The sequence below is a fragment of the Rousettus aegyptiacus genome, unplaced genomic scaffold (genome assembly GCF_014176215.1).
Source record: "Rousettus aegyptiacus isolate mRouAeg1 unplaced genomic scaffold, mRouAeg1.p scaffold_m13_p_2, whole genome shotgun sequence".
Lineage (NCBI taxonomy): Eukaryota > Metazoa > Chordata > Mammalia > Chiroptera > Pteropodidae > Rousettus > Rousettus aegyptiacus.
This window is the reverse complement of record NW_023416295.1, coordinates 117,437,556-117,448,632: the sequence shown is the minus strand read 5'-3', so window position 1 is coordinate 117,448,632 and position 11,077 is coordinate 117,437,556. Positions and strand designations below refer to the sequence as shown.

The following is an 11,077-nucleotide window of genomic DNA, read 5'->3' as shown; positions in this document are numbered from 1 at the left end:
CCCACAAATGCCAGGCAGGCAAATCAGCGGCCGCGCTTCCCGGCTAAATCCGGTGAGGCCCCGCCTCCTGCCCGGCCCAGCCCCGCGCCGTCACTGACGGGCATCCCTTCGCGCCTGCGCAGACCGGACCCGAGGCTGTAGGTGGAAGTTGCGCCTGCGCTTAAAGGAAAAGTGGTTTCTTCCCCGCCCCTACCTCTGCTCTTCACGGCGACTCACTAGGATGTGCTTCCGGGTCGAAGCGCTTGCTTCCGGAGAGCGGGAAGGCTGAAACGCGGTGGCGAACCTGGAGCCGAATTTGCAAGGACGTCCATGGAAAAAGCTATAATCATGGACAGGTCAGTTCTGGTGATAACTCCTGAGCTTGGAGACTTGTCCTTCTTTTCTTTGGCAGGACGAAACAGGTGGAACCCCACTCCCAGAGGAAGCCAAGGAGGGCCCTGGTGGTGGTGACACTAGGGCTCTCCCGGGGTGGGAGAATCTGCAGGTGATTGAAGAACGGCCACTTGGGTGGAAGAGGGATGTGGATTATGATAATCCCCTGCGTTCTTACGGGGACTCTGCCATCTATTCTGCCTTTTTGCTTGACATTTTTCGCTCCTGGAAAAGGCAAGGTAGGAGGTGGCCCGGCATTCGAGATGCTGAGTGACGTACCCAAGATCACAAAGCCAGTCATTGACAGAACTGGAAATCTCATCCTAGACTTTCTGATTACAAATTCCAGAATCAGATTAAATTGAGTTCTTCCTATGACCCCGTCACTATGCTATCCTCCTGCGACACAGATGAGTTATTTAAGGTTCTTGGTCTTGGGGAATTCGTTGTGTTGTGGAGGAGACAACCAAGCAATCCAAACAGTTTTGTACTGCTCTGTGGGAAAAGCAATTAAGTCTCCCTGTCACTGTCACGGGAGGTATCAGGAAGACCTCTGAAAGGAGGTACCTTCCAAGTTAGTCTTTCAGTAATAATAGTAGCCAACAATGAGTGCCTTAAACATTTAAAATATGTTAATAGCTAATTTTATCTTCGTAGCAATCCTGTGAGGACAGGTATTATGATCCTCTTTTCATAGATAACGCTGGGACTAAAAGAGGTCAAGGAACTTGGTCAAAGTTAGGAAGGTAACAAATAGAAGAACCAAGTTGCCAACCTGTATCTGTGTGTCTCCAGATTCCAGGAGGCTGTTTGATAACTCAATAAGTGCTCAGCAGGTGGACCAAGGGGGCAAATGTCCGCCTCTGTAAAAGAAACATGTATAGAGGTGTAATGATAGGAAAGTGCATGCTTTGTGAATGATCAGATGTATATGTTTGTATGCAGGTGATGTTTTTGGCTGAATATAAGACTGAACTGTTAAACTGGGGTCAGATTGTAAAAACCATGGTAGGAAGTTTGGACTTGATTTTGCAGGCCAGAGGTAGCTACCTTTCTGAAGGTTTTAAGTGGAGGAAAAGCATGTTAGATTCTTCTTTTAAAATACAGGTCCGTTAATTCACATGATTTATTTTCTGGATCTTGAGCTGAGAATGACAAAAGCAATCTGGAACAGTGTGACTACAATAATACTGAGACAGAAGACCAGAAGACACCCTTAGTGTACTGTGGAGAGAAATAACGAAGTATTAGTTCTCTCCCATTTACTAGAATTCTTTTTTACTTAGCCTCCCATCTCACCAGTTCGAACAATAGATTTTTTTCATAGTATCTATGGTTTGAAGTATTTTGGAGGCTATAGAAAATCCTTTGAAGAGATAATTCCTGCTGTCTCTTTAGGGAACTCCTCAATCCAACAAGGAAAATTTTACCTTCATGAAGCAGTTATTTAAAACAGTGTTATAATATAGATTCCATGTATTGGAGAAAACAGTGAGTGCTAGAAAGTCAAAGAAGTTTTTGTGCAGGTAAAATTTATGCAGGACTTTGAGAGATTAGGATTTGGAGCTGGAAGGACATTGTCAACAAAAAGCAAAGATGTGGCTGGCTACTGGGATGTAGCTGTACCTTGGCTGACTCGGTCCTTTGTTCCAGTCATGATGATAAAGTTCTTTGCAAATGTTATATCTTCACTTCACTCATGTGAGCTTGATTATGTTATTTTAGGAGTGGCTTTGGAGAGATGTCATCCCCTGTGATCCGGGAGGCAGAGGTGACACGTACCGCACGGAAACAGAGTGCTCAAAAAAGAGTTTTAAGTATCCTTTGCATTTTAAACATCATTATAAAAATTGCAACATGTTTGGGATCAGAATTATAGAATTTTTATGAGAGGTATTAAACACTAGCTATAATAATAAAGTGCTGCAGAAATTAATTTTTTCGACTCCCAGTTATGTTATTTGGTAAATATAATGCTGAAATTCAGTGAGATTAACTTCTATTTCCCTGACAATGAGGATGTTTGATTTTACTGCTTTTATATTATAGTTAGCATTTGCTGAGATTAGATATCCTTTTTAAATTTGAAATCTAAGAATTCCTAGTTCAATGTGTAGATGTCTGAGAATTTAAATGGTAGAGGGAATTATTTACTCTTTGCATAGAAAAAAATGGTAGTCATAAAATACCTGTTCCTTGAAAAATGTATTCACACATTTTGTATAGTGTAAATATGATTAATTCAGACTTTAATGTGTCTTTTCTACATGGAAAACTTTTCTTAACTTCCTATAGTTCGGGCATCCCACGATGAAATTTTTGGTACTACTACGCCGAGAAACCAGATAATCCCTCGAACTCCCAGTTCATTTCGACCACCTTGTAAGATTTTTTGCTCATAAAGCATTTAATAATAATAAAAATAATAGCTAACACATATACATGTAATAAATACAATATTTGGTTGCAATATCAATAATTAAGAATAAATAATGACTGCAGTTACTATTCATTGAACTCTTACTATGTATAAGGCACTGTAATTTACATATGTATACAATGACTATGACATAGATATATCTCTTTTACGAAACCTGAAAATGAGACTTACAGAAGTTAATGATAACATAAGTAAATATGTAAGTAATGGAACCAGAATTCAAATAATGATCTGCTTACTCCAAAACCCGTGCACTTTAACAGTATTACTGCTTCTTCAGTGTGATAGTTTATAAAATTAGAATATAAAGAATCTATTGACTCATTAGTGCCCTTTTCTATGTTATAATGAAGGCATCTCTATTTTTAGTAAAATTTTTCTCGGTGGGTTCAGTAGTACCAAAATAAGTCTGTGTCCTGTAAATGTTAATATTTAACATATTTGGTTAGAATCTAAATAATTGAAAACTGAAAATTATTTATTCTTGATTTTTTTTCTTGTTCTGTTTTCCTGGTCGAACTTATGCACTCTGGATTCTTTTTTATTAACTTCTTCTTTGTAGTTACTCCACCTAACCGAAGCTTCCTCAGGCAGCCAGATATTTCCTGCATTCTTGGAACAGGAGGGAGGTCGCCCCGGTTTACACAGTCTTCAGGGTTCTTGGGAAATCTGTCTATGGTATGTAGAAAAATGGGCTGAAATTTTCTTTTTTTATAAAAGTATGATATGACACTCTTTAGGAATCACTATGGTATAGTATTTAAAATAGAAGAAATGTCATGAATTGTGATGTAGAATAACTCGACTTAGGTAGGTATTTAAGTACTCTAGAAAAAGAATTGTATCTCACTGAGAAGAAACAGAAGAGTTTTATTGGAACAGTAGAGTATTATGGCGCATTTAGTGTCAAAAATGATTCTTCTGTATTTGGCTCGGCTTATTAAAAAGGCACAGAAAATTTTACATGCACTAGAAATTATCTAAATTAGGTGTTTTCTGAAGAATGGTTTTGCATGTTAAACCTCTCTTTGTATTAGAATGTTAACTCAATCTTTAAAATATTTATTACAGTGTTGTGAATTTTTAGAGTGTTAATATCTAGTAATCTAGTCATTGAACAATTTTCTGCTTATGAAACTGGTTTATTTTGGCAGGATTTACCTTGTACTTAAAAACATGAGTGAATTGACTGCCTCTTGGTTTAAGCAAAAGATGACTTATAATTACTGCTTCAGAACTTCAAGAGTAACAGTAAAATTGTTACTCTCTTAAGGGCTAGGATAGAATAAGTAGGTATTGATTATTATAAAATATTTGGAAATTACTTTGTAGTCAGAGGTATAGTCTTGATTTGTTATGTCAGTTTTAATATTGGCTATAAGAAGTGGTCTTGGACATATAGATTGTCCTGAAGGAACTAAAATTATTTGCTACATTAATTTTACCATATATCTACCTACTAAGATTTGACTGTGGAGCAAAATAATTTTCTGTATGTACAATGTCATTGCTATGTAAGATTTTCCATTTGATTCTTTTACTAATAATGATAAGTATGTAGAAGGGAGTGAACTATTAATCAGTCTAATAGCTGGAGCAAGGTTCTCCTTAGTCCATAGTTACTACTGAATGAATATATAGAGTCCCAGCACTCATTTTAGCATTGTTCATTGAGGAGAGTGATTTAAAGTGATTTTTTTATTGTTGGCTCATGCATGAATTTTAAATAAATGTGAACTTCAGAAAACTTTTTATTATGGATATTCTTAAATGTGTCCAAAAATAGAAGAATAGAATAAACCTCCATGAGTTCATTACCCAATTTCATTAGTTACTAACATAGCTGATCTTATTTCATCTACATGCTCATCATTTCCCCTACACTCCTAGACTTTGTAACCATTTTATCCATAAATACTTTAATACATACCTCTGAGACATAAGGACACTTTCTGTAATATAAGCACAGTGCAGACATATCTCATCTTATAGTACTTCACAGATACTGCATTTGTTAAATAAATTGAAGGCAAGACCTTCTACCAGCAAAAAAATTATGACTTGCTGAAGACTCAGATGATGGTTAGCATTTTTTAGCAATAAAAATTAATTTATGTGCATTGTGGTTTTTTAGACATACTGTTATTGCACAGTTAATAGACTATAGTATAAATATAACTTAAAAAAATTTTTTTTATTTATATTTTTTAGGCGAGGCAACCCTCCGTTGACCTCACAAATTGCAAGGGTCTTGTCAACTTATAATCATTTATTTATTTTTTATTTTTTACACCTATAGCATCTCGTCTTCCTAGGTGGTCTCCCATCCAAGTACTAACCTGGCCCAACCCTGCTTAGCTTCTGAGATCAGACAGGATTGGGCTTGGTCAGGGTAGAATGGCCATAAACTAAACATAACTTTTAGATGCACCGGGAAACCAAAAAAGTCGTGTAACTCTCTTGATTGCTATATTCGCTTTATTGTGGTAGTCTGGAATCAAACCTGCAGTGTCTCTGAGGTATGTGGCTATGCTGTTAGCACACCTAACCCCTCTACACACACAGACTGATTCCTTTATCATTTCGTACATTTTATATTTTTTATTATATATTTTATTAAGTGTTGACATTTTCTCAGTTCTGGCAAATGTTTTTAAATTGTTTGGTTCAAATCAGGAACCAAATAAGGTCAACACATTACATTTGCTCGATATGTCTCCTAAGTCTTTTAATCTGTAAGTTCTGCATTTGTTTTTTTTAATTGCCATTTATTTGTTGAAGAAACTTGGACACTTGTCTAGTATAATTTCCCCAAAGTAAAAAATTAATGTTAACTTAGAAACAGTAGGACTTCCTTATTTACCTATTACTATTATCTTAAATGTAACAAAAATAAAATCTTTATTGACTTTTTGTTTTAACTAAGGAGTAGTACAAAGAAGAAAACAAGCAAAAAAAGCCACACTTTCCTTAAGAAAATAGCCCCTGTGATTATCTCTTGAAAATGAAAAACACATACATAAAGTTTTTAAAAATTTAACAGTATTAATGTCTTTATTCACTCAATGGCAGTAGCTTTATTCCTTTTTTCTGTCTTCTCTTTTTTGTAAGGTAACTAATCTGGATGACAGTAACTGGGCTGCTGCATTCTCAGCACAGCGTTCAGGGCTGTTCACGAACACAGAGCCCCATGGTGTAACAGAGGACGTAACTCTCAGTGCTGTTATGTTAAGGGAGGATGATCCTGGAGAAGCTGGTAAAATGACTTTGAGCTTTGCTTGTAACAAAGTAGTTTGTCACTTTACTAAGGTCAAAGAAATTGTCCACTCCTATTCCTGAGTGTCATCACTAAATTTTTTTTTATTAAGCTAATTGGTTATGGGAATGGCTAAGCTGTTTGATATAGTAGCTTTATAAGGTTGAAAACTTCCCTCTTAGTTCTCATTTGGAGCTGCATCTTGCCATTTTATCCTTCAGTGTAACCAGCAGCCTGTTAGGTTTTTAGACAAGTCTCTAATATTTTTATTCTTTTTATATTTGTGCTGTTAAAAGAGCTGTTCTTTTTCTTTTGGTTTAGTTTTTTTCTAACACTGTGGACATGTTTTGTTTTGGCCTGGATGCCGATGCTATGTTTTCAAGTAGTACGGTGATCTTTCTGATTTTGAGTTGGTTATTACCATTCTCTTTTGGGAAAAAAAATTTTGACTTTGGTGTTTCTGTACCTACACATTATTACATAGGTCCTTCATCATTTATTATTATCATAAGCTAACATATATGAGTGCTATATATATTTGGAGATTAATTCTTTGTCAGATATAGGGTTTGGAAGTATTTTCTCTCATTCCATAGGTTGTTTTTCATTTTGTCGATTGCTTCTATTGCTGTGTAGAACTTTTAGTTTGATGTAGTACTACTTGTTGATTTTTGCTTTTGTTTCTTATACGTTTGTTGTCATATCCAGAAAATTATTGATAGGAATGTAGTTGTTACCCGTTTTTATTTCTGTTTTTGATACATGTTTTTTCTTCCTAAAAAAGTCCCTCCAACATTACCTGTAATTCTGGCTTGGTGGTGATTAATTCCTATAGTTTATTTTTGTCTAGGAAGCTCTTTATCTGTCCTTCAACTCTAAATGATAGATTGCTGGATAAATTATTCTTGGTTGTATATCCTGGGTCTTCATTCTTTCGAATATTGTTTGCCAAGCTCTTCTGTCCTGCACAGTCTCTCTTGAGAAATCAGCTGCCAGTTGTATGAGTGTTCTCTTATTTGTAATTCTTTGTTTTTCTATTGCTGCTTTAAAATTTTTTTTCTTTGTATTTAACCTTTGGCATTTTAATTATGATGTGTCTTGGTGTGGGCCTCTTTGGATCCCTGATTTTTGGAATCCTCTGAGCTACCTGGGGTTTAATGTCCATTTCTTTCACCAGGTTAGGGAAGTTTTCCATCATTATTCCTTCAAACAGCTGTTCAACATCTTGATTTTTTTCAGTTATGCCAATTGGACGAACATTTGGAGCCTTAATAGTGTCCCATATCTTCCTTAAATCATTTTTATAGTCTTGGCCTCTTTTTTCTTGCCATCGTGATTGGGTGTCCAGATTGGCTTTCTTGTCCTCTGGATAGGGCATTTGATCTTCTTCTTTATTCACTTTATTTATTCCTTTGTTTATTCCATTTAATATACTTCTCATCTCAGATAATGTCTTATCCATTTCAGACTGGTTCCCTCTTATAATTTCCATCTCCATTTTTATCTCTTTGTTGGAGTTCTCTACATTTCCCAAAAGTTCATTGAGCATCTTTATAACCAGTGTTTTGAACTCTGCATCTATTAGATTACTTGACTCCATTATATCTGGATCTTTGTTCTGTTCTCTTATATGGTTTCTGCTTCTTTGTCTTCCTATTTTGGCTGCCTTTCCGTGTCTGTTTCTATGTACTAAGCAAAGCTCCTAAGTCTCCCAGTCTTATTAATGTGGATTTGTGAAGTAGGTATCCAGTGGCACAGTCTTGAGAGAGGTTCAGCTGCGGGCCAAATTTAGTCCAAGCCTCTGTCCCTTCTGGGCCACTTATTAAGATTCTGCAAGCAATCCACAGATGCTGTGCTTATAGTTGCCTCATAAGGTCAACCAGAAACTGAGGCCAGCTGCCTCTAGCGTGTGTCTAGGCACTGTTCAGCAAAGTGTATCTGAGTTGCTGAGGATATACTTGGATGTGGCTTGGGTAGGGCTCAGGTTGGGGGAGACAGGGTTTCAGGGAATCCTCTGGGCCGAGCAACCTCTGTTATTGAGTTTGATGACTTCACTGCAATGGCAGTGCTGTGTCTGTGCACTGGGAAAGGGAAGGGCTCAACAGGGAACAATGGATACTGCTGTTACTTCTGTATCAGCGAGTTTCGCCTCCACCCTTTCTCCAACAATATCTCCCTGTAAGTCCCTTGTGCCCTCTGCGCACAGCTGAACAGGCACTGGTGCTCAGAGTAAGCAGGTCTGTCACGGCGAAAATCTGCTCACGGACGTGGCCCTTTTAAGAGTCGTCTGCTACTGCTGCAGTCTCCATCTTACTTAGCTGCTTGGGAGAGAGTAGCCCCGCGTCCTCACTCTGTCCTACTTTCTGCCATTTCAGGGTGCTTTCTCGGATTTCTCCCTAGTTATATGGCTTGTTCATCTAGATCCCAGGCAGTTTGTCCTTGCTGCTGCTCCTTGTTTCCGTCATAACTTTGATTTGGTCACCAGAGGGATGAACAGAGCCTCTATCATCTTTGCCATTTTTTCCCCATTGAGTACTCTTGACTCCCTTGTCAAATACTAGTTGACCATATATGTGGGAGTTTATTTCTGGAGTCTCTATTCTGTTGGTCTGTATATCTGTTTTTATGTGAGTACCATACTGTTTTGCTTACTATAGCTTTGTAGTATATTTTGAAATCAGGAAGTGTTATGCCTTTAGTTTTGTTCTTTCTCTGGATTGCTTTGGCTATCCTGAGTTTTAGTTTTGAAAGCTGAAAAGAGTTCAGTGAATGGATAGTGATAATGGTAGCACAACAGTGTAAATATACTTAATGCCAGTGAACTGTACACTTAAAAATGATTACAGTGGTAAATTTTGTTATGTGTATTTTATCACAAGTATATTTTTTTAAAAAAAATACGGCAGTTAAAAAGGACTCATAGCTATGCTTTTAAGTTTTCAAACAATTACCCGGAAATATGTCAATTAATGTTTTTTGTCCCTTTTCTTTTTAATGTTGTTCTAGCATCCATGAGTATGTTTTCTGATTTCCTGCAGTCTTTTTTGAAGCACTCTTCAACTACAGTTTTTGACCTTATAGAAGAGTATGAAAACATTTGTAGTGGTCAGGTAAGTTAATTCACTCCATTTTTGGTCAACTTTCAGTACTCTTAGTTTTTTTTTTTTTTTTTTTTGAACAATATCAACCTGTATTTAGGGGAAATGTCTTAATTTCCTTTGATAAGAGGAGATGCTAATCATAATGTTTGAGAAAAGTTTATTTTATCGTGGGTCCTTAAACCTCCTGATAAACAACTTTGTGTTTCTAGGGGGAATATCCATACCTTTCATTAGATCTTCACATGTGTCTCAGTCCCAAAAAGGTTAAGAACTACTGCTTTAGTACAAGGAGGGATTTGAAGTTTGGCTTAGAAATGATGTTTTGGTGCCAATCTTATTTTGCAGGCATAATTTGAATATGTCTTATTTTTAATTTTCATTGGTACTCCATTGGTTCATGTTAGGATTCTGTCAGGTATGGGTTAGATTTAACTTATCTTCTGAGTAGATACACAGAGAGAAAAAAATGTACCCAGGGCTGTTATTGTTGACTCTGAAATCTAGAATATGTTAAATTTTTACATATGTACACACATAAACACATTACTTCAAATTAAGGCCATTTCTAGTGGGAATATTACATTACATTCAGTAATAAAACAGATAGGCAGAAAAAATTTATGAAGTAAATATGTGCAATACATGTAATTAATTTTAGCCCAATATATTTGCAGAATACAAAGTTGTTACTTAGAATTATAGAAAGCCTCCTTACCTCTGTGTTTGTAATTCAGGTGAATATACTGAGTAAAATAGTGAGCCGAGCAACACCTGGACTTCAGAAGTTTTCAAAAACAGCCAGTATGCTCTGGCTTCTTCAGCAGGAGATGGTCACGTGGAGGCTGCTGGCTTCTTTGTATAGGTAAAGTTGTATAGGAGTCATAAGTGAAACAAACAAAGGCAACAAACCAACAGGCAAAATAAAAGTTAGAGTAAGATGTATTTAGAAATAGTTTCTTCTGTTTTTGATATTTATCATTTCTAATGCCTTAATTGTCAGGAATGAGTTAGAGAGAAGAGGAATATCCAGTCATAAAGCTGGTAGTGGCCAAAAATTGGATATGTATAAAGATTTAAGGAAAGTGCTAAAACACTACTATACTTAGAAGATAGGTTAAAGAAAAGAACTAACAGATAGAATTATATAATGTGCAAGTATGAAGTTAACCAAATTTTCCTTCTCTCAGATGCTAAGTGGTTTTGATTCTCGTTCTGTTCTCTCTCATTCTTGAAAGAAAATCATATCGTTTTTGCCATGCGAAAACTTTATATTAAAAAGTTAGATGTATGCATTAGCAGATAGCTGTTAAAGACTTTGTAGTATGTCTTTTTAATAAGTATAAGTTTTGTTTGGCTGTCAATATCAGACACAGAAGGCATTTACCTCTATATCTTGTTTTTAAAGCATGACGGCTAAGTTAATTGAAACTCATTTTTTAGAAAGTAGGTTTGTGATGTTTATAGCTTAAAAGGTAATTTTGTATATTTATGTGAAATACGACTTTTTAATTTTGTGTTATTTCTCTTCAGAGACAGGATACAGTCTGCCTTAGAAGATGAAAATATGTTTGCAGTTACTGTAAGTTTTATGTTAATATCTTTCCTTTATAAATGCTTAAAAATTAAAATGTTTTTAGTAGTAGAATTTGATTTTTGATCCTCTATCATGACTTTCTTCATTTAAAAAATTTTTGCGAATAAATTAAAGATATAATAAACTATAAAATATTCAAAGATTGATTTGTATTATAGAGTAGAAGTTAAAAGCCCTCTTTATTGCTCTTATTGTTCAGTCTAACAATAGGATGTTACATCCTACCAGACATTTTCTGTGCATGTTTACACATACATATACACACACATAGTTTTTTTTTTTTATTGTTGTTTTGGGGGTTATTTTTAAAGAGA

At 35.8% G+C, this 11,077-nt stretch overlaps 1 protein-coding gene and 1 pseudogene across 1 annotated transcript in view; one reads left to right on the top strand and one right to left on the bottom strand.

Moving 5' to 3' along the window:
* The first annotated feature begins 205 nt into the window (after positions 1-205).
* The window catches only part of NUP107 (nucleoporin 107), a 36,154-nt gene continuing 25,282 nt past the window's right edge, over positions 206-11,077 (top strand). Inside the window, exons 1-8 of the mRNA XM_016148469.2 lie at positions 206-335; positions 2,098-2,189; positions 2,668-2,754; positions 3,375-3,490; positions 5,924-6,068; positions 9,075-9,178; positions 9,904-10,031; positions 10,700-10,748. Coding sequence (XP_016003955.2) covers positions 310-335; positions 2,098-2,189; positions 2,668-2,754; positions 3,375-3,490; positions 5,924-6,068; positions 9,075-9,178; positions 9,904-10,031; positions 10,700-10,748 — 747 coding nt within the window. The 5' untranslated portion in view covers positions 206-309. The remainder of the gene's footprint in view (positions 336-2,097; positions 2,190-2,667; positions 2,755-3,374; positions 3,491-5,923; positions 6,069-9,074; positions 9,179-9,903; positions 10,032-10,699; positions 10,749-11,077) is intronic.
* LOC118614259 lies at positions 5,103-5,221 on the bottom strand (annotated as a pseudogene).